Here is a 25,016-nt window from a genome sequence, read left to right as displayed (position 1 = left end):
GAGGCTTCTTAGCCACACAAGTTCCATGGTTGTAGTGGCCATAGCACGATATTCTGCTTCCGTCGAGGATAATGATACTTTGTGTTGCTTCTTGCATCTCCACGAAATCATAGAGTCACCTAAGAAAACACAAAAACCGGTAGTTGAGACACGGTCATTGGGATTTCCTCCCCAATCTGCATCAGTATAAGCAATTAAATCAAGTGACGAGGCAGAAGAAAGAAAAACTCCCTTAGTTATGGTATTTTTGATATATCTGACAATCCTTAAGACTGCACTCATGTGCACGGTTGTAGGTGCATGTTGAAACTGACTGACAGAGTGGACGACATGAGCAATGTCTGGCCGTGTGATGGATAGGTAGGTTAGAGACCCAACAAGTTGCCGGTAGGGAGTAGGATCCTCGAGAGGTGTTCCATCTTCCAACCTTAATTTTGCATTGATGACTTCTGGGGTTTCTGTCTTCTTGTCATCGGAGATACCCGATTTGGAATAGATGTCAGCAGCAAGTTTCATCTGAGAGAGAATGTACCCTCGAGGAGAGTACGCCACTTCAATTCTTAAAAAATATCTTAAGAAACCAAGGTCAGACATATCAAAATTTTCTTTCAAAACCTTTTTAATATCATTAATGCCTTGCTCATCACTTCCTGTGATGATCATATCATCAACATAAAGTAGTAAAATAACTACAGAAGACCCTGCACTTTTCACAAACAAAGCAGTGTCAGTACAACATGAACGAAAATTTAAACTTGTCATTACATTACTAAATCTATCATGCCAAGCCTTTGGAGCTTGTTTTAAACCATATAATGCCTTTTTAAGTTTAAGAATTTTATTTTTACCAATACATACTCCTGGTGGGGGATCCATGTAAACTTCTTCATTTAATTCGCCATTTAGAAATGCATTCTTAACATCAAGTTGATAGATAGGCTATTTCTTTACAGACGCAATAGCAATAAGAGTCCTAACACTAGTCATTCTAGCAACAGGTGCGAAGGTTTCTTCATAATCTATACCATATTCCTGAGCATATCCTTTAGCTACTAATTGTGCTTTATAACGTTCTAATAAACCATCACTCTTGGTTTTAATTTTGAAGACCCATCTGCATCCTATTGATTTCTTTCCAGTGGGTAACGAAGTTATTTCCCAAGTTTTTGCTTTTTCAAGGGCACTAAGCTCTAAGTTCATGGCTTCAACCCATTGGGAAATATTTTTGGCCTCATTATAGTGTGAAGGTTCATGAAATGAATGTAATGCAATTAGACATGCTCTATATCTAGGAGTTAGGGACTCATAGGAAACAAACCTATTTGGAGGATTGGAGATCCGACTGGATCTCCTTAAAGATGTTTCTTCAATGTCGGATCCTTGAGAGTATTTTTCTAAGGCACTTATCTGAGTTTGTTGACCACGCCTAACATATGTTTGGATTGGTCTATTATTCTCATCTACAACATTATCAAGAGGGATTTCCTCTAGGTCATTCAAAGACTCATTAGAGATTTCCTCTTCTTGAGGAGTCTCATCTTCTTGAGATAGAAGATCAAATAAAAAAGTATATTCACTTTCGTCAATATCTTTAGTTTTCACAAAACCATTTTCATTTTCCAAAAATGTTACATCTTTGGATACATAGAGTTTGTTATTTTTCAAGTCAAAACATCTAAAACCCTTTTGATTTTCTCCATAACCCAAGAAGACACATTCAATAGCTTTAGGAGATAATTTGTCCCGTTTATGAGTAAGGACAAAACATTTACATCCAAACACTCTTAATCTATTGAAGTCAGGTGTTCTTTCAAATAGTTTTTCGTATGGAGATGTATTTTGTAAGGATGAAGATATCATTCTATTTATTAAATAAGTTGAGGTTAAGGCCGCTTCGGCCCAAAAATTCTTTGGAATTTCTTTGGAAATAAGGAGTGTCCTAGTGGTTTCCATGATATGTCTATGCTTTCTTTCGGCCAAGCCGTTTTGTTGAGGAGTCTTAGGACACGATCTTTGATGACAAATCCCATTTACTTCTAAATAGTTTTGAAATTCATTTGATAAATATTCTCCACCCGAATCGGATCTAAGAGTAGAGATATTACTTGAAAATTGATTTTTTACTATCATATGAATTTTTTTAAAAAACTCAAAGACTTCAGATTTTAAATTGAGAAAGTAGATCCATACATACCTAGTATAGTCATCGATGAAAGTGACATAATAGGAGTACCCTCCTTTAGACATGACGGGGGAAGGGCCCCAAACGTCCGAATGGACTAACTCAAAAGGTCTTTTGGATACAAAAGTCCGGTTTGGTAAAGGAGTAGATTTCATTTTGCCAAAAATACAATTCTTGCAAACAAAATGTTTCTCATTACAAAATTTCTTTCCAAATGGAAAGGAGTACATTTTTGAGAAACTTGGATGTCCAAGTCTTTGATGTCAAATATCAATATTTTTATCTTAGACATGGTTACAAAAAGAGTTCATGGGGAGTTTCAAGTTGCTCATGTAATAGAGATCTCCCCTTCTATGGCCTTGCCCAATCAGCTTCCTGGACCGGAGATCCTGTATAGAGCAATCCTTAGTTGAGAAGGAGATTTTACATCCATGATCGCATATTTGAGCAACAGAGAGGAGATTTAAATTAAGTTGAGGTACAACTCTCACGTTTGGCACAAAGAAGTCTTTTGAAAAGTTTAAGGTTCCAAGACTTTTAACTTGTAAAGATGTACCATCGGCAGTTGAAACATAGGAGTTTTTAAAGTTATTACATAAATCGGAAAGCTCATTTTCAAGGGGGGTCATATGAAAGGAAGCTCCAGAGTCAAGGATCCAAGACGACATACCTGGAGGAGAGGAGGAAGCTACGGCGGCACCCGAAGTTGATGGAATCTTGAGTAGAGTTTGTAGTGCCTCCGATAGTTGAGCAAGAGAAAAAGAGTCCGTTCCTTTGATTGCTTCCTCTTTCTTTTGAGTAGCTTCTTCAACGGAAGCAACTTTATTTTTTGGTGCTTCATTCAACTTAGGGCAATTAGGTCTTATATGACCCGGTTCTTGACAATGATGGCAAATGGCTTTTCTATAGTTGCCATTATAGTTATTTTGTCTTCCAAAATGTGGAGGTTTGTAGGTTTTCATATGGTTGCCGGGTTTGGATACGGCCAAGACATCATTTCCTCCTTTAATCATGCCAAGACGGGTTTCTTCTTGGCATATTTCGGCTATGGCATCTTCCAAGGGAAGAGGCTTTGATCTATGTAGGAGGGAGGATCTCACTTGTTCATATTCGGGCCTAAGCCCATGTAAAAATTGGAAAAAGTGTTCTTTTTCCATTTGTTCTCTCCTTAATTCCACATCTATACTAGAAACCCATTTTGGTTCTAGTAAGGATAGCTCATCCCATAGAGGGCCAAGAGTGCTAAAGTAATCCCTAACACTCATTTCTCCTTGCTTGATAGTCCGGATTTTTTCTTGAAGAAAGAATTGACGAGCAAGGTCTTTTTGTGTAAACATACCTTTCATGAAGAACCATGCTTCATTTGCCATCCTAAATTTGGCAATGTTGGCGCAAATCTTGAGCTCCACATTATTCATGAACCAAGCAAGAATCTTGGCATGCTTACTCTCCCAATCTTCTATTTTAGATTGGTGATCTTCAATGGCCTTTATGCGGGCATCTCCTTCAAGAGCTTTTTCTTGATCGCCTTCCATCTTAGTTAGTTGGAGTTGTGGTTCCGGAATGGTGCCCATAACGTATCCCCAAAGCTTTTTCCCTTTGAGGTTGTTTTCCATGGCGGCGGCCCACATCATGTAGTTGGAACCATTGAGCTTGAAGGAGAGATCAATCTTTTGTTCTCCTTCCATAACAACCACTTACAAGAGAATATCAAGGAGAGAGAAACAAAAAAAACAAATATAGCTACACCACTAGCTATATTAAAAAGAAGAGCATACACAAGGCTCTGATACCATGTAATGAAATATGCGGAAAAGCAAAGAGTGCACTAAGCACTTACAACATCTACTAATGAACAAATAAAGAGGGGCTAATACCCAAACCCACAAGAGACAACACAACATAAAAATATAAATGCCTCTTATTGAAAGAGAGAGAGCTCTCAAGAGTAAGTAATACAAGAGGGGAGCACCCCTATTTATACACAAGAGAAGGAGAGGGAGAGGGCCAAGAGGCCTTAAAAGGAGAGCCACCTAGGGGGCTCCCCATGTAGTCGTTGGGAGCCCCCAACGGTGACTAATGTGACCGTTGGAGGCCCCATCGACTACATGGTGGGGCCCCTTTTTAGTGAGCAAAAAACAAAAAATAAAAAATACATTTTACAAAAAATAAAGAGAAAAATAAACTAAGAAAAACAAGTACCCCTATCGGGTACTTGTGAAATGACAGAAATACCCCTATCGGGTATTATATATATATATATATAAATAAAAAAAAAAAATATATATATATATATATATATATATATATATATATATATATATATATATATGAATTACATATATTTTAACAGGACTAACTATCAGTCCAGTGAAATTTCAGTACAAGAATACAAGGCAAAATACGCAGGCCCATATACACAGTTTTAAGTCTTAAACCGAACACACGTTGAGCTGTGTAATGGCATTCCAACATTCAGTTTTAGATTCTCATTCTAATACTCAATTTCAGTTATATCATGCAACCTTTCATAAGTCTGGGTGTTATGATTTCAAATTTGAGTATTCAGCAGCAAGTATAGCAGTACATTATCATACTTATCAAAATATGAAGGAATGATATTCAGCAACCTACCACATCAATGTACAGGGCTTAATATGAACATTTCCATAAAACCAACAATTCATTAATCACTAATAACAAAACCAAATTACGCAGGCTGTTCTACCTCCTAAAGACATATGAACTTTTTAATCCAATAGCATAAAAAGATTTGTCTAAAAGAAACTTCATAACGATTTATATGATGCACATAATGCACATCGTGTAACCTACCCAAGTCAGGTTATACATGACTCTCCCTATGCACATTCAATGATAACGAAACCCCATGCCCTAAGTTGTATACCTAAACAGAATTTAGAACAACCTAGATTCGGGTTATCGGTTCCAAGATCGAAAACCCCCCAAAATCAATTTTATTTTATTTTGATCATGGCAGTCGAATCCCCCAAATCCGATTGATTAGGATTTCCGTCAACCCTCATAACCTCCTCCCCCTCCTTTATTCATGCCGACTGAAACCCCCAAATCTGGGGTTGTCCATTTCAGGAAATCGGAAACCCCACCACTGGGGCTATCCGATACCACAGTCGAATCCCAAATCGATGTGATTTAGGGATTCTGCAGGGTAGGATTTGGCAAGAAAATCCCCAAATCAAATTGGGTTGGATGTGTTTTCGGTTTTAGGGTTAGGCACAGAAACCCCAACCATAACTAGGGTTCCGAAATGGGGTTGTCAGCTAAACCCCCAAATCGGGTGTCGTTACTACTCAAAACCCCCGAGATTTTCTCCTCTCGAAACCACACGCACGTAATCGAATCCCTATTCGATCCATCACCCTGTTTCCAAGAAGACCCGTACCTTTTTGAAGCTTTCCCCGACGATAGAAGGCTGGGGACGCGAAGGCCGAGCTGCTGGTGTCGCTCCACGCTGCTGCCGTGACAGAGGGCGCTCGAGAAGCCCTTGAAGGTTGCAGATGGCCGAAGCTCTGCTGCTGATGGCTCCTTCCTCCAGCGTGCGCACCAAAAGAGAGAGAGAGACCGAGTGAAGAGGGCAAGAACCCTCTCTCCACTCCCCCTTAATCGGCTAACCTCCTCCCCTCATGCCGAGAGGCACGGGGTCGGTTACGCCCTGCGTAACCCCCCCTGACCCTTTCTTGATTTTGCGATCGGGGTTAGGGTTCTCTCAGAACCCTAACGTCTGCTAAAGATATCGGGCAACCCTTATCGGGTTGCCTTAATAAAACCTAACTTTCCCCCTTTTAAAATCAAGAGGGTCGGGTTCGGGTCCGAGCCTGTGACCCGCGACGCTGGGTCCATTATTAAAATGGACCCGGTTCGTCAATAATAACGGATCCTTAGTTGGATCCGGGTGGATCCAACTGTGGGTCCGACCCCCTTGTTCCAAAATTTCTCTTTTTTTTTATTAATATTAATTATCTTTTAAATTTAAAATTAACATTATTCTTTAACCCCCATCAATATGGATCCGCAAGTTGGATCCAAGTGGATCCAACTGTGGATCCTCGAATTCGCTCAATATATATATATTTATGTATATTTCTATTTTATTACTAATATTAATATTATTTTAGTATAACGCAAATATTTAAGCGTAAATACCCCTTTATGGGTCCTAGATCCGAAATGTGGATCTAGGCCCAATTTGCATAATTTGAAATATTTTGTAACAAAATTTTTTGGGTTGGTTCATTTACAACTTCTAAAGTGTCTACATGTTTATCATCCGATGTGTTAGATCGAGAAATAATATCAACGTAAACTTCATCTATGAGAAAAAAATAGCCATGAGATGAGAAGGTGATTTCTATGCCCAAGAAATAATGAAGAAGATCAAGATCAGTCATCTCAAATTAAATTTGAAGTTGCTTCCTTACATTCTCAATAATCTTTTTATCACTTGATAATCGTGTCATCAATGTACAATAGAAGTATAAGAATACCTACATTGTATAATTTGTGTTAGTATGCCATGATTTAAAACTGACCTCTAGCATGGTATCACCAAGGCACATGTTTTAATCAATACAAAGCTTTGTGTAAATGTCATACATGTCCATTAGGGACATTCAAACTTGATGGAGGATCTATCTACATTTTCAAATCCCTAGTCAAGAAAGCTTTTTTAAGATTTAATTGACATGAAGAGCACAATGCAATACAATTTCTTACCATCGTCACAAATATTGGCAGGATATTCAATTTCTCGGGAAAAACCACAACATAATAAAAAACTGGGATTTTCCTGATTAAAACGTGATATATTTAAAATATCGCTTAATTTGAATATCTCGCGAATTAAGCACGATAACTAACACAAGATATTATTTCTTCACATGGCAGGCAAGCGTGAAATGCTCTAAAGCATCCTATGCTGCCTGCTTTCCCAGCATTAAATGCTATACAACATTCAATGCTAGCATGTAGCATGCCCATGGGGCAGACTTGTACGAGCGAAAAGAAGGAGGTGCCCTCCTTTTTATAAGATGAGGAGGGTACTCCGTCCACCACTTCCTTCGATATGGGACTATCCTAATTAGTCCCTATTGAAGTGGTAATGTGCTATGACACAATTAAACGCCCCAATGCACGTAATGCCCTTGCTTTGGCTTAAACCAACCACTTTCTATCTAACCAACCTCTCTCTCTCTCAATATATACTTTTAATTTTTAATTTTTCATTTTACCAAGATTTTCCCGAGGGATTCATTTTCTGAAAATCTCCCGAGATATGCCTTCGTTGAGAATATTCTGAGAAGGAGATTTGTGACTATGGTTCTTACAAGGTTTCTTCATGGTCTATACCATACGGTTCAACAAATCCCTTTGTTACAAGTAGGGGTGGCAAAATCTGACCCGACCTGCCAACCCGGCCCACCAACCTGCTTCTTAGCCGGGTTCGGGTTTGGCTTAAACGGGTTCGTGTCGTAAACGGGTCGACCCGCCTAACCCGTTTATTAAATGGGTCGGGTTCGTTTTAGGGGTATGCCAACCTGCCAACCCGGCTGACCCGTTTAATAAACGGGTTAGGCGGGTGGGTCAACCCGTTTACCCGAACCCGACCCACCAACCCACACGCCAACCCGTTTACCCGAATCCGACCCGCCAACCCGCCTGCTAACCCGCCAACCCGTTTACCCAACCCGACCCGTTTATTAAACGGGTTAACCGTGTCGTGTCGGGTTACCCGTTTAATAAATGGGTCGGGTTCGTGTTTGCCACAGCTGACCCGTTTAATAAACGGGTCGGGTTCGTGTTGAGGTATGCTGACCCGCTGACCTGACCCGATTGCCACCCCTAGTTACAAGTGAACTTTGTATCCACTCTCATATCACAGTGCTCTTGATCTTAACCTTAGATACCCACGTGCATCCAATTGTCTTCTTTCTACATGGAAGAAGATGAATTTCCCAAGTTTTTGCCTTTTGTAAAGCTTTCAGATTAGATGATATGTCTTTTTTCTATTCGAAGTGATCCTTAGCATCCTAATATGGCATAAACATGATAGGGTTTATGCTTAGGAGTAAAAGATTCTTTTGGCCCAAACCAACTAGGAGGAACATATATTCTACTTGAGTTATGCACATTAGCTTAAGAATCATAATTATTTTCACAAGATTCAACATTATTTTCTTGTGTATCAGGAGTATCATTCACTACATACACATCTAGAGTTAACAAATTTTGATCTTATGGCCTTCTTGAGTATTGAATTAAGCTATTTTCAGAGGGTGAGCTTCAGTGATCTACATCTTTTGTTTTTTTTAAAGATCTTTGTGTTGAAAGCAAACATAGCATAAGCAACCAAGGATACATAATCTAGAGTGATAAGATTTTACCTTGAACATTTTCTCGAGTGGGTTTATGTCCCCAATAGGTGTAGATGCCATTCTATTGATGAGGTAACTCATTGTCAAGACTGCCTCTGCCAAGAACTGCGTAGTGCAAACATGGTTAGCAGATGGATAGAGGCAATTTCAATAATATCTATCTTGATCTTTTGTTGGGAGTATTCAGACATGATCTTTGATAAATAATATCTATCAAGACTCTGTAATTTTGTGAAGAAAAAGAATTCTGACTTGTATTTTAAGAATTACACCCAACTTTATCTAGAAAAATCTTGATCAAGATCATATAGTAGGTTAATCCTCCTTCAAAGGTTGCAGAAGTATGAACAAGCTGGGTGTTGGATGATTTTAAAGCTTTACTGAAGCCAATCTGGAATAGGTCTGTTGCAGTTTTGCAAAGAATGAAAGGTGTGGTCATGGTATTTGCTTTCCCATTCTATAGAGTAGCAAGAGACCAAAATTGTTTCACGAGGGCAGAGGGCCTGTTGGTTTCCCAACAATATGTGATGAGCTATCTGTATAAGGAATCTTGAAGATTGTGAATGTGCTTTCTCATACAATGATCTTACAACCATTTTTTCCCCTTATTTCTGGTGAGGTGATAGATGATGATGATTATTATCTGTGTACACACACACATTTGCGTACATGCACACAAACTGTGTGTGTTTCTATTTGCATGAATATATATGTGTGTGTGTGTGTGTGTGAGAGAGAGAGAGAGAGAGAGAGAGAGAGAGAGAGAGAGAGAGAGAGAGAGAGAGAGAGAGAGAGAGAGAGAGAGCTCACCTTCACCCACCTAGTAGAAACTATACTTTTTAATAATTCTTGATTTTTTTTGCCTATTAAAACCCTACAGATACGATCTACATGCATTTATTCAGAGCGAATAAATTTTGGATCATGTGATTGTGATAAGCATATAGTTTTTTAAGATCTTCAAAAGTCAGCAACCTACAATGTGCCAAAATTTCATGATTTAAAAAATCCCATTTTTATGTCCGTAAAACGTGATCCAAGACTTTATTCCTATCAAATAAACCATGTTGAATATATTTACCAGGGTTGATTGAGAAGATGGAACCTACACCCGGGTTTCTTTCTATTAGATAGGTATAGGTGCTTCCGGAGCAGTATGGGAGAACTCTGTGTGTGTACACCTATGGTTTAGGTACACTTGTATCTCTGTTTTGTGTGTGTACTTGCGTATGTGTTCTTTGATTCTATCTTATTCTTGTTTAGTATTTAACTCTTTCAACTTTTTCTTTTGTTTTTGGTGCATGGTTATGATCTTGAAAATATTGTTATTTCAAATTTTAACTATTATTATGTTTGATTGTTGTTTGCTTGTTGTTGGTCATAAATATTTAATGTTTTTGGTTGTTTTTCAGGGTGGACTGATTGTCCTCCATGCGGTAAACCTGTATATAATATTATCCCGTCTAAGGTTCCACTCAGCGAGTTTTTCAATGAGTATGTTCTGCCTGGCAAGAGATATAATTTTACAAGAGTGATTAAACAACAAAGAATTGCGGGAAGAGAGGTCTGTATGCTCTTGAGAGTTTTGTATTTGTTTTATTTCGTATTTGATTGCTGTATTGGCTGAGCCTTTTTTTTCTGGGGTTTCTTTTTTTGTTGGGGGTGGTGGTGAGGGAGGTAGGCCTAAAGGTTGTTGATGAAGTAGAATTACCCCTTTGTTTCTTCTTGTTTGTGTCTAATTTTTATCAGTTTGCCCTTCTGTTTTATCAAGGAATGGATAACATACATTATTTTATAAAGAATTCTATATATGTATAGAATAAAATTAATAGACCTTGGCTGAGACAAATCCCTTTGAATTCCATATGAGAAGTTGCAATTGGAGCAATTCATATAAGGCTCTGTTTGGGAGCCGACCGTTGGAGGACGCCGGAGTGGAAGCATGGAATTCACAGCAGTCACTCTACATTTGGGAGCATGGAAAATAGGCATTTGAGGGGGTTTGGAGTGCATTTACGGATCCCAAATCTGTGATTCGACTACCACCACAGGGAGGTGGTAATTTCCAAAGTCTATCCTGATACCCACCTCTGATGGTGCTCTGGCTGTCTCCGATGACCCTCTCACCTGCCTTCTTAATTGCCTAATAACTTCAACTAGATGCCTTTGTAACCCTAACGACTTTCCTCTTTCCTTTCCCCCTCTCTGCCACACTCTCTCCCATAGCAAAAGTGGAACAGAGCTACCGTCTGTTGTGCATAGTCATGAGGGACATCTCAAGCAGAGCCACTGTCTGCTGTGCATAGCTGTTGCTGTGCTTGCAAGATGTCTAAACCTGCTCGTCCAATGAGGGGACTCCAAATCCCCAAGGCACAGTAGTGCATTTACAAGCATTGCAACAACTGCAATTTTAAGAGGCAACCCATGAGTGCAAGGTAGATTAGCTTATTCCATTACCTGACTAACAAGTTGTTTTATAAGGAAAATAGCTTTGCATTAGACTTCCTCTTGTATGCACACATTAGTATCATCAAAAGCTCAGATGAGCAATGGAAAAACATGAAAAACCAAATCCTCACGGTTAGCCTTTCTGATAATCAGTTCAACATATTTCAGTAGCAGCAAGAATCTCGTTTGTAGCTGAGCCCAGTGCAGGCATAAACACTTGCAAAGTTGAGAGCTCAAACTCATTTATATCTTAACTGCCATTTCTTGCACCTAGTCTAGAAATAGAAGCAGGTTTCAAAAACGTAAAATTTTGCATGTTGGGTAGTTCAGGACAATGGATAGATGCTATGCTGTAAAACTTATTTCTTCATGTGATGTACACATTTGCACATCTAAATACCACACTTGCACATCCAGAATTTTGATGTTGCTCCCAAACAGGAAGGTGGGAAGTACCAAACCCACAATATTGTGGATTTCATACTTCCTTCCCCAGCTACCTCAAACTGCCAGCTCCCAAACAGAGCCTAAATGTATTCCATAGATTGCTTATGTACCTCTTAGTTGTCAAAGGCGCTAGGCAGTACCCCAAATAAAAAAATTAAAAAACATACAAAATATATAAACAAACTACTAAAATTAATAACAAACATGTATACAACATAAAATCAATCAACAATAAACAATAGACAAATAATAACATGTTGTCAAACACTGCAAAGCAATTATATTACATAAAAACAGTCAAATAGATAACTCATACGCTTATAAATTATATATGAATTAAGTACACACATATCTATATATATTATTATATATATAATATAAACACAGAATATTGTAAATTTATAATACATGTTTATAATATGTTAATATATATAATTATATATAATTACACAGAAAACCTATAACTATGTCCCTGTGGCTTTGGCATGGATAACCTAGGCAGCCTAGGTAAAAAAACAGAGCCCTACCGCCTAGACCCATAAGCCTAGGCGGTGGCCCTACGCCTAGGCAGCCTAGGCGGAGCCTAAGAGCAACTTTTGGCAACTAAGATGTGTAATGAAATCGTGGCCTTCCACAAATGCACTTGAATCCACCAAAAGAATGTCTATAAAGACACTTCAAGCAAACCCATAAAGAGGTATAAAAGGAAGAACATAACAATAAATAAATAAATCTTTATTGATAATAAAAATGCTTAAGAAGCATTCAAAAGTATCTTTACAATGGAGGGGTTCACCCTATTTATACAAAGAGAATGAGGTTGGGAGAGCTCACTTTGAGCTCAACCCAAAGTGACGTTGGACTATGTCCCTGTGGCTTAGGTATGGATAACCTAGGCTGCCTAGGTAAAAAAACAGGGCCCTACCGCCTAGACCCATAAGCGTAGGCGGTGGCCCTACGCCTAGCCAGCCTAGGCGGAGCCTAAGAGCAACTTTTGACAACTAAGACATACCTATAGGTGCTATATTGGATTTGAGTCAGATTTCAGGTCAATCTATAGTGATTGACTGCCAACTTGCCAAGTGTTGAGTTGAGACCAAATGACTTGACGAGTAACTGGATTTTCAAACTATGGTTTCAACTAATGTTTAACTTTAGCCTTCTCTCATTATAATAAGGATTCTGACCTCGATATGAATGCAATATTATGGAGGTAGGATAAATTCCAATTATTTTAGCTTTATTATGACCACAAAGATTCTAATCTAGACATTGCATTGTCAATCACACATGCATTGTTCTTTATATTATTCACTTAGTCTTGAAATGGAAGACATAGCTGGTTCTGTTTGCTTGGATAGTTCTGGGCTTTTACTTTGCATTCTATATTTGTTTGTTGTTTACTTGCTTTTGTATGTCTCAGCTTGGGTTGGTTATTGACCTGACAAATACTTCTCGCTACTATTCACCAATAGATTTGAAGAAACAAGGAATAAAGCATTTCAAGGTGAGATTTGCTCGTTTGTGCAATAAAGTATCTTTCATATCACTGAGGCCTTGTCTTATGTTCATATGTTGGCTTTCTTTACCATTTCTTTTGTAGATTGCATGCAAGGGACGTGATGAAGTGCCAGATAATCTATCTGTGAACATTTTCTGCTATGAGGTAATTCTTTGTCAAATTATTTATTCTATTGGTCATTTCCTGTTCTTATGAATGACTATTGTGAAGAGTCTGTGATTTGCATATAAAAGGAGTAATGAGTAAAAATATAGAGAAAAGAATCAGACGAAGATGATGACTGGTTCAGTGGTACCCCAACCTCTGTCACAGGGATTCGGCTAGGAGGGTGCCGCACCCGCGTCGACGCGACTCGACGCGGGTGCGGGTGCCGCACCGGGTGTGGTCAACTCGATCCTGGGTGCGTTGACCGCACCCAGGATCATTAATGTCCATTTTTTTTAAAAAAAAAATTTTTGCCCAAATGGGCTTCGAAATTTTTTTAAAAAAACTTTATGCTAGTCTGTCAGCTGCTAACAGCAGCAGCAGCTGTCAGCACAGCTGCTGACAGCAGCTGTCTGTCAGCTGCAAAATTTGAAAAAAAAACCCTGCCTATTCCCCAACCCCCTTTATATATATATATATTACATTTTTGCCCCTGCCGCACCCCCGCACCCGGGTTTTTTGGAAGTGCCGAATCCCCGCACCCGCACCCGCACCTGCACCCGCACCCATGTGACATAGACCCCAACACTTTTTGCTTTGAAAAGAGTTACAGTATAATCAGTTGAGGGTGGCTTGATAAGCGGTTGTCTACTTTGTGGCAGATGTCAATGGTTCAAGTTGAAATCCACTTATCTCCAGCTTCTAATCTTAGCCAAAGCAATTGTGTAAATATAAACAGGAACTGTGAGAATCCATGACATTAGTAGGCGATCTTTTCTCAATACCATCAGTAGATCAATAGTCAAATTGACTGATGGAACCAGGGGGGAAAGATTTTTTTTTGTGGGGTTTTAAAGCTGGGTTCTACTCTCATACCATCTGTTCAGTAAATGTTGATTCTCCAATGCTGTTTTTTTGCCTTTTTGGCAAATATTCAGGCAATGCTAGTTCTTTGGTGCTGGTATTCGGGCAAAATTTTTAATCTAAAAGCCCTTGGAACTTAGAATCATGAAACCTCACTTATTATTTATTAGATATTAGATTATTAGCTGAAATGAAAAGGCCATAAACAAACTGTAACTCGTTCACTGAAATAACAAAGCTGAAGAAAGTAAACGGACGGAAACTCTTCTGAAGTTATATGCTAAGTTATATGACAATAAAGAAAAGTGGGAGCCAAGCCCGATCAAGAAATCCGTCTGGAATCACTGCTCCACCGACGACTGGTGCACAGGCATGGAAGATGGTCTAACATTATGGCTAGGTTGGATGAGACTAGCACTATGCTCTCTTTTTGTCATGATGGCCTTAAAAATATCGTTTCCCCTTCTCATTTCAATTGCCACATTGCCAAATTGTACTTCACATTAACTTTCCTGCTCTTACGCTCTGTTTGGAAACTGGTTGTCTCAGAGAGTTTATTCCTTTGGAAAAATGGTAGCTGCCAAATCCTGGAATTGGTAGCTACCACCCCTAGGAGGTGGTAGCTACCAAATCCACTCTTTAGTGCAAATATAAAGGGGAGACAGTCTCACTTCCTCTCCCAAATGCATAAACTCCCATCCCAGCTGCCAGTCTCCAAACAGTGCCTTAATGACTTTCACTTTTCATAATACTAACCCATGATACCCCGCCTTCACAAACGCATTTCCTCAAATCCCCATCCTTGGTACCTTCTCCAATGGTTTATACATGTGTGCATGTCTCATTTGCAGGATGACCTTGATATCATTAGCTTTTGCTTTGCTTGTGAACTTTGTGTGTGTCACTATTCTCAGGTAATGCAATTTATCCAGCGACAGAAATCAAAGTATATATTGGTCCACTGCACTCATGGGCACAACAGAACTGGATTTATGATAATTCATTTTCTTGTTCGGTATTATGGTTATTCTGTCAGTGAGGTACGCATTTGTGCTCTGTTTATTATGAGATTTTCATATTGGAAAGTTTTCTATGCCTGATGGTAAATTGACTGGCCTGATTTGTACAGGCACTGGAAATATTTTCCACTGCACGCCCCCCTGGAATATATAAACAGGACTATATTGATGCACTGTACACATTTTATCATGAAAGAAGGCCTGAGTCAGTTGTATGTCCTCCTACACCTGAATGGAAAAGATCTTCTGAGCTTGATCTGAATGGAGATTCTGTCCCAGATGAGGAGGACGAGGAGGGTAACAATGGCATTTCTGCTGCATTGCATGTAGGTACCAGGTGGAATAATTTAGAATATATAGTTTATAACTTTATATTCTTCTACTGGCATAAACTGTGCATTTTCACTCTTGTGTTGCGTTTGTTTCTACCTGTTATAGGATGTTATATTATATGTCCGTTTTGCTGAAGTAATCTGTTTACATCTAATCATAGTGACTAAAGATATCAGTGATATTTTGAAAATATCGTGAAAAAATATGATATAATAGCTCACCGTTTTCAACTTCAAAAATATCACAATATTTACATTAAATCATAAGTACTGCATTTTTGTCGCAATATTTTACGTTTGAATCATGAGATTTTCAAGAAACGGAGATGTTAACTGCTTTAAATTTTATTTAAATGCGTTGAATAACATCATTTTGGCTGTTCATTACCCAGCTCTCTCTCAATACTAATAAAGCGTAGGAAACATTTTTGAAAAGATCCAGCTTTGGAAAGTGTTGAGATTCTATTTTTTCCCATATATTTTAAATGTAATTTATTTGTTTTTAGCTGATATTTTCCCGAAAAAAATGTGAGGAAAAAAAATATTTTCCAAATCTTGCGAGAAAAATCTAGGCGATAAATTGAACTTTTAAACTTTTGTCATTATGTATCTAATTATCTATTTAAAAAAACTCTCTACATGTTGCATTTTTTCTGTTCTGTTTCTGCTTGAAATTTTGATATAAGTTAAATGGTGCTTGTAATATGTGGGAAACCGGCCTATCCAGGAGATGGCTGTCATATATTGTTACTTTACCAAAAGTAAGAACCAGGGCTTGCTGATGCATAATGAAATGTTTGGCTTCATGCCTCGGGCAAAAATGAAAAATACAATGCCATACGCAACACACGTAAAACACTATAAGAATAAAGTAAATGAATTCAAGAGCCTTTTTTATTATGATATTTATTTACTTTTTTTGGTGTTGAGAGAGAGAGAGCATCTGTTCAGTTTCTTCCTTTTCTTTTCTGAACTGAAGAAAGCTCATCGATATCCTATTTAGTTTAACCCTCTTTTATGATGAATCCAATTGGAAAGTCCAGTGGCAAAAGGCGACTAATTAGCTTGATAGGTGTGAGTTAGTAAAAACTGGATGGTCAGTTACCAAGGAAATGGAACAGCAAAGGGCTATCTTTTGTGTGTGTTGTATCAATAAAAGGATATGTTGAGAGAGAGAGAGAGTAGTTAACTATTCGAACTGTTTCCTCCTCAATCCTGTCCGTTTCCTTTTATTCTAATAAAGTTTAGAATTGCTTTTTTTTTCATATTTAGAAATGCCATCGACGTATTGTTGTCAGAAAATTGCTAGTCATAGACCACTAAAAAGAAAGTCCTTTTAAATTTAAAACACAAAATAATCAGACCAAACACAAGGAAAAAGACACACATGCGCCTCCAGAAGATTCAAGGGAATGGTTATGAATTAAATATTTTCAGCATATTCCTATCAACATCTTGTAAATTTCATAAATAAGCAACATTTCTAAGGATTGATGTATATGTTAAAATATGTATATATATATTCTTAAATATGAAAGAATATATATATATATATATATATATATATATATATATGTATATATATAATGCCCAAGAGGGACATTTTGATCATTTCACATTATGTAACTCGGTTAGTGCAATAGGAATAGGGTAGTTAGATAGTTTTTTATTTCTTTTTATTTAAATATGTTTTTGCCCTAAAGGGTGTTGAAATGTAAACATCACATATATAATAATATTATTAGTATATATTTTTGTATTTATACTTTTTACTTTTTTTGTAATTTTTCTTTTTGTTTTTGGTATCTAGTTCTATTAGAACTTGATACATCTAGTTTGGTCTTCTAGCTGGTGGAAGTTCCAACAGCTAGAAAGGGAGAGCTCCTTATGAGCTCTCCTTAATACTCTTGTATAAATAGGGGTGCATCGCCTTGTGTAAATCAGTCCTCTAAATGCTTTTTAAGCATTTTGCTCTCATAAATAAAGTGTTATTTATTTTTATGCTTTTCCATTTATACTCTTTTATGGGTCTTGTCTAAAGTATCTTTTAGATACTTCCTTTTGAGTAGATTCAAGTGCATTCGTGGAGCCTACCATTTCATTACATGGTATCAAAGCTACGAAACTCTTAGATCTTGAAAAACTTCTGCCTCGATTTTTGTGCCTCTTGTGTAAAGGTGTGTTATTACCTTGTTCTTACAAAAAGTGTTTCGTCACTTGCAAAAGAGTGTTTCATCACTTGCCAAAAGAGTGTTTTATCATTCTTCTATCGACTACAAGAGGGTCTATTTGGAGAAAAGGACTTGAGCAACAACATTGTATTGTATCCCTTCCTTTTTTTTACTTCTTCTCCTTACTATCTTCTTCACACCCTTGTAAATGATGGATGTCCATGATAAGGTCACCATCATACCCATGAAGTTGAATGATACTAATTATGTGATGTGGGCTTCAATTACGAAGCACCGCATATTGGGAAAAGGCTTATGGGGAATAGTGGATGGTTCCAATTCAGAACCTAAACTATCTCTCACCAAAAAAGAGGGTGATAAAAGAAGTCCCTCTAACGGAAGAGGAGAAGACTAAGGCTATAGCCTCTTATGAAAAAAAATGGAAAGAGTGGAGGATGGGGCATGCAAAGATAATGTCATGGCTTATTAATAGCATGGACATTAAAAAATGTTCTAGCCTCGCTAAATTTGAACATGCCGATAAGGCATGGGAATACCTCAAAAATATGTATTCACTTAAAGATATTGCCCATGTGTGCAAACTTCAAGAAAAAGTTCGGACATTAATTCAAGATGACAAAACTATTCGTGAATATTATAATGAGTTGTTCGAACTTTGGAAAGAGTTGACTATTCTTGAGCCAAAATGGCATTGCGCCGAAGATATCGAGCTTCGTTAAAAAACTACTCGATATGGAACACTTTTACCAATTTGTGAATGGATTAAGGCCGAAATTTGAATCCACCACATCGGTTCTACTTCATCATGGTAAAATCCCTACTATTGTGGATACTATTGAAGAACTAGCTATGGAGGAAAATCGTCTTAGAAAGAGTACTCCAAAAGTTTATGATGATTCAGTTCTAGTTGTGTCTAGACCAGGGAATCATACTCGCACGTATAGACCACCTCATTTTGGGAGACTGAGTGGTGAGTTTGACAAAAGAAAAGTTATTTGTCACCACTGTCACGAACCGGGGCACTATATGCCTCAATGTCCGAAGCTAAAAAGGAGAGACGAAAAGAGGGTAGCATCTATTGAAACCAAGCCAAAAGATCAAGATGCACCTGTTTCCATGGCTCAACTGATGGAGATTCTTCAACCTCTTCTCAAAGGGGTATCCTTTTTGACTGAAGCCTTAACTGGAGCGGCAATTGCATCTGTATCCGGTCCAGGTAACTTCCCTTGACTCTTAGATTCTAGTGCTTCATTTCATATAACCCGAAATGCTAAATGTTTATCCGAATGTCTTAAAAATAACTCAAGTATATCAAAAGTCTTTACAATAGATGAAACATCTCTTGAAATAAAAGGAATAGGATGTTTTGAAAGTTTTTAAAAATCCAAAACTTTTTGTATTCCAAAAGTTAGATATATCTCAAATTTAAATTTGAACCTTTTATCTGTTTCACAAATTTCTGATTATGGATGTAATATATCCTTCTCTTCTGATGGTTGCTCGATACAGGATCGCCAGTCAGGGAAGCTAATTAGGGAAGACCATAGAGAAGGAGGACTATATTACATAGACTTTTTGGAACTACCAAAGAATGTATTTTGTTTAAATGTTCAGAAATTAGAAACAAAATTATGACACGAAAGACTTGGCCATCCTCATATGTCAAAAACCAATACTTCCCAAGTTTGGAAGAATTTTGTAAATCTGAAAATTTTGCTTGTAAAGACTGCATTCTTGGTAAAATGAAAAGAATACCTTTTTTCTAGTAGAACCTTTGTCTCTACAAAATCTCTTGAGTTAATACATTCAGACGTTAAGGGACCCACACCAGTTATCTCTAAAGGTGGTTATGCGTATTATGTCATCTTTGTTGATGAATTTTCTAGACACACTTGGATTTATTTTCTTAAACATAAATCCAAAGTTTTTGCTCACTTTCAAGTATTTCATAAAATTGTCACAAATAAATTTCAAAATAATATTTTCATTTTTCGCACCGATTTAGGGGGAGAATTTATGTCTGGAGAATTTAAAAACTATCTTAATCTATATGGCATTACTCATCAACGATCATGCCCACACACCCCTTCAACAAAATGGTCTTGCGGAATGCAAGCATCGCCACATTATGGAAACCACTCAGACTTTGCTAATTGCAAGTCAAGTTTCAAAAGGTTTTTCGGCTGAAGCCGCTCTGACTGCCACCTATCTCATCAATAGAATGCCATCTTCTTCATTAAAAAATATATTTCCAATTGAAAAACTTTATCATTTAACTCCAAACTACTCTAGATTAAGAGTTTTTGGTTGCAAATGTTTTGTATTTACAAGCAAAAATGATAAATTCTCCCATCGTGCAATCCCATGTGCCTTTTTAGGATATGCTGAAAATAAAAAAGGCTACAGGTGCTATGATCTTCAAAATGACAAATTATATGTATCAAGAAATGTGTCTTTTCTAGAAAAAGAAAGTTCTTTTGAAAGTGAAAAATCCAAAGATATTACTGAATATTCTTTTTAATCGATTTAACTTCAAAATTCAATGAAGCGGATTTTGAATATAACTTTGACAATGATCAAAGTCCTATTATTATTGAAAATGATGGCGAAGACCAAACCAGTAGTGATGTTGGTCTGCAATATTCAAGACGAAGAGTTGGAGAGCAACACCCACTATGTGCATTAGAAAGGTTTTCTGAAGTTCTCCCTCGTAGGACTTTTAGAATTTCTCGATCTCCCAAAAAATGTCTCTTACAAATCTTTTTCACCCTCGTATAGGGCAGCCCTTGCATTAATCCAATCATTTGTTGAACCTTCCTCCTATTCGGAAGCCAAAAACCATGAAGAATGGGTTGAAGCTATGAAAATAGAATTGGATGCATTAGAGAAGGCCAACACTTTGTCCATTCAAGACCTTCCTCTCGGAAAGAAATCTATAGGTTGTAGATGGGTCTATAAAGTCAAAACCAAAAGTGATGGGACTCTAGAAAGATATAAGGCACGAATCGTAGCCAATAGTTATGCTCAAGAGTATGACATTGACTACGAAGAAACCTTTGCCCCTGTGGCCCGTATGACCACTGTTAGAACTTTAATTGCTTTGGCTTCTATCAAAAAATGACATATATTTCAAATGGATGTCAAAAATTTCTTCTTAAATTGGAGTCTTGTTGAAAAAGTCTACATGGAAGCTCCGCCTGGTATTAGTATTCTTAAGGGTAAAACACTTCGCCTTGAGAAGGCCCTTTATGGCCTCAAACAGGCACCAAAAGCCTGGTATGACAGATTTAGTCTGATGCAAGTATCATCATCCTTCTTCTTTATGTGGATGATATGTTACATCACTGGAGACAACAAACAGGGAGTTTGAAATGTCTGATTTAGGATTATTGAGATACTTTTTAGGAATAGAAGTTGCTTATTCCCTTCGTGGGTATTTGATATCTCAATCTAAATTTGCTTTTGATATTGTTTTCAAGTCTGACATTACAGATGATAAGGTGAACACTCCTGAAGTGGTCAATGTTAAAATGAAAATTGATGATGAAGAGCGTCTTGATGATCCCACTCCGTTCAGACAACTTGTTGGAGCACTTTCCTATCTTTCCATCACTCGGCCAGACATAACACATGCTGTACACACAGCTAGCCAGTTTCAACATGCTCCCACTTCTGTTTACATGAGAACAATTTTACGTATTATTAGATACTTAAAGAGTTCTCTCTCACGAGGACTCTTCTTGTCTGCATCGTCATCATTAGATTTAATTGCTTATATTGATGCAGACTAGGGAGGTGATCCTAATAATAGGCACTCAACCACTGGTTTATGTGTATTTTTAGGTGAATCTCTAATATCATGGAGGTGCAAGAAGCAGTATAAAGTTTCTCTTTCCTCCAGTGAAGCTGAATATAGAGCCATGACAACCACCACAATGGAAGTTGTTTGGCTCAGGCGACTGCTCGTTGATATGGGAGTTGAAGCAACACATGCCTCATGAATGTGTTGTGACAACAAGAGTGTAATCCACATCGCAAGCAACCAGACTTTCCATGAGCCCACCAAACACATTGAGATATATTGCCACTGTCAGATAGGAGTACTTGTATGGAACCATTGATCTGCCATATGTGACGTCAAAATACCAATTAACAGACTTCATCAAGCCTCTCGCGGCTCCTAGATTTTACTTCCTCTTAGACAAACTTTCACTCATTGTACCGTAAGTTTGAGGGAGAGTGTTAAAATGTAAACAACACATATATAATAATATTATTAGTATAATATTATTATTATATATTTTTGTATTTATACTTTTTAATTTTTTGTAATTTTTCTTTTTGTTTTTGCATCTGGTTTGGTCAAGTTCCAGTTGGAACTTGACCAACTTTCTAGCTGTTGGAACTAGTCCAACAACTAGAATTCTAGCTGTTGGAACTAGTCCAACGGCTAGAATTCTAGGTGTTGGAAGTTCCAACAGCTAGAAAGGGAGAGCTCCTTATGAGCTCTCCTTAATACTCTTGTATAAATAGGGGTGCATCGCCTTGTGTAAATCAGTCCTCTAAATGCTTTTTAAGCATTTTGCTCTCATAAATAAAGTGTTATTTATTTTTATGCTTTTCCATTTATACCCTTTTATGGGTCTTGTCTAAAGTATCTTTTAGATACTTCCTTTTGAGTAGATTCAAGTGCATTCGTGGAGCCTACCATTTCATTACAAGGGGCTCTATGGGGATTACCCATAGAGACATTGGGGATGCTCCCAACGTCTCTGTGGGAGCTCTCAAGGCTCCCTCTCTCTTGTGTGTTGTATATAAATAAGAACATATTGCCCCCATTTATTTTAATGCTTCTCACTAAGCATTTTATCAATAAAGGCGATATTTTTACATTCTGTTGCAAGTCCTAGTTGGCTTATTGTGTTATCCTTAAGAAGATTTGTGGTTGTGCACATTGTATTGTGTGTTTGTATGCCCTTAGTTGGCTTGTATTTGTTTTCGACTCATATCATTACATGATATCAGAGCTCTTGATTTTGAGGAAAGTGTTTGTGCTCGTGAAGAAACATCCAAAAGTGTTCGTGAGATCATGGTTCTTGCAAGTGGTCTTATACATTTCTCTCTTTCTCTATTATTCGAATGAGACATGAACAAAAGATTGACCTTTCCTTTAAACTCAATGGTACTAATTACATGCGGTGGGCTTTCGCTATAGAAAATAACCTCAAAAGAAAGAAGCTTTGGGGATACGTGATGGACACGATTCCTGAACCTCAACTCAAGCTCACCAAACTTGAAGGAGGTCAAGAAAAGTCTCTTGAAGGAGATGCTCGATCCAAAGCCATTGAAGATCATCAATAAAAAATAGAAGATTGGGAGAGTAATCATTGCTAAGATTCTTGCATTGTGTATGAAGAATGTTGAAATGAAAATTTATGCTAATATTGCCAAATTTAAAAAGGCAAATGAAGCATGGTAGTTTATGAAAGATATGTACACTAAAAAAGATCTTGCAAGACAATATTACTTGCAAGAGAAAATTAAAACAACCAAGCAAGGTGACATGAGTGTCCGTGATTTCTTAGTGCATTATCCCCTCTTTGGGATGAATTGGCACTATTAGAGCCTAAGTGGGTGGCCATCGAAGATGTGAAACTTAGGCTGAAACAAATGAAAAACGAACAATTTTCCCAAATTTTTTATGGATCACGTTCGGAGTTTGAACAAGTAAGATCTTCTCTCCTGCATAAGACATCTTCACTTCCCTTGGAAGATGCCATTGCCGAAGTATGCCAAGAAGATACTCGTCTTGGCATGGCTAAAAGGGGAGATGAAGTAATGGTCGTATCTAGGCTCGAAAACAATATTAGAAAATATAGACCTTCACAATTTGGGAGTCAAAATGGCTCATGGAACAACAACTATGGAGGATCAAAAAAGCCTATTTGTCACTTTTGCAATGAGCCGGGTCACATTAGACCTCTTTGTTCAAAGCTTAGAAACAAGGTGGCATTTATAGAAGAATCAACACTAAAGAAAGAGAAAGAAGGCAAAAGTGGAGGAGAAATAAAGACACACTTTTTCAATTAACTATGACGCTTCAACAAATGCTCAAATCTCCATCCTCTGCATCGGGTGCTGCCATTGCCTACTCTTCCTATCCTGGTGAGTGCTCATGGATTCTTGATTTGGGAGCTTCCTTTCATGTGACTCCACATGAGATTACTTTATCCAACGTATGCACTAACCCAAATTTGCCTTGTGTTTCCACCGCTGATGGAACATCCTTAAAACTTGAAAGTATTGAAAATTTAGATTCTCAAAACTTTTTTGTTTCAAAAATTAGGATTGTTCCTAAGTTGAATTTAATTTTTTTTCCTTTTCTCAAATTACCGACCATGGATGCGAAATCTCCTTTTCATCTAAAAGTTGTTTTGTGCAGGATTTTCGGCCCGGGATATGGATTGGGCAAGGCCATAGGAGGAGAGATCTCTATTTCGTGGACTCTTTATCTCTTCCAAAAATTCTTTTTGTAATTTAGTCCAGGATAATGATATTGAAATTTGGCATAAAAGATTTGGACACCCAAGCTATTCAAAAATGTATCTTCTTCCTTTTAAGGAAAAATTTTGTAAAGAAAAAGATATAGTGTGCAAAGATTGTATACTTGGCAAAATGAAATTTATTCCTTTTCCAAATAGAACTTTCATCTCTAAAAGATCGTTTGTGTTAGTGCATTCAGATGTTTGGGGTCCTTCTCTGGTTATATTGAAAGGAGGTTATTATATTATGTGACATTTATAGATAATTTTCCTAGATATGTATGGGTCTACTTTCTCAATTTAAGATCAGATGTATTTTCTTTTTTTAAAGAATTTCATATGATAGTAAAAAAACTCCCCAACAAAATGGACTAGCGAAAAGAAATAATAGACATATTATGGCCTTGCAAGGGTGTCTTAGATGAAGCTTTATGCTGATATTTGTGCTAAGTTTGGTATTACAAATGACAAGAAAGTTGAGACACCTAAAGTTGTCAGTGCAAAACTGAGACTCGAAGTGTGACACTTTTGGACAATCTTATTCCATATAGACAATTAATTGAATCTGTTACTTATTTAACAATCGTGAGACTAGACATAACTCATGCTGTTCACTCTGCCTGTCAGTTTCAGCATGCGCCAACCACCGTAGAATGAGTGTTGCATTGCCAATTATGAGATATATAAAGAATTCTATAAATAAAGGAATTTTCTTATTCTCATCCTCATCTTTAGATTTGCTTGCTTATACTGATGCTGATTGGGGAGAAAATACAAATGATAGGGTCTCAGCTACTGGTTTTTGTGTTTTTTAGGGGATTCCTTGATTTCATGTCGGTGCAAAAAGTAGCAGAAAGTCTCACTATCATCTACTGAAGCTGAAATATAGGGCTATGGCTACAACAACTATG

At 37.4% G+C, this 25,016-nt stretch overlaps 1 protein-coding gene across 2 annotated transcripts in view; it reads left to right on the top strand.

Moving 5' to 3' along the window:
• LOC149838355 (uncharacterized) overlaps positions 1-25,016 on the top strand; it is an 85,855-nt gene that overhangs the window by 34,762 nt on the left and 26,077 nt on the right. For both annotated transcript variants that reach the window (XM_090006541.1, XM_090006542.1), the window contains exons 4-8: positions 10,008-10,159; positions 12,914-12,997; positions 13,094-13,156; positions 14,935-15,060; positions 15,150-15,365. In XM_090006541.1, coding sequence (XP_089862667.1) covers positions 10,008-10,159; positions 12,914-12,997; positions 13,094-13,156; positions 14,935-15,060; positions 15,150-15,365 — 641 coding nt within the window. The remainder of the gene's footprint in view (positions 1-10,007; positions 10,160-12,913; positions 12,998-13,093; positions 13,157-14,934; positions 15,061-15,149; positions 15,366-25,016) is intronic.

This window comes from Nuphar pumila, chromosome 5, assembly GCF_984573655.1.
Source record: "Nuphar pumila chromosome 5, dmNupPumi1.hap1.1, whole genome shotgun sequence".
NCBI lineage: Eukaryota > Viridiplantae > Streptophyta > Magnoliopsida > Nymphaeales > Nymphaeaceae > Nuphar > Nuphar pumila.
Note: the sequence above shows the minus strand (reverse complement) of the source record. Positions and strands in the feature narration are given on the sequence as shown.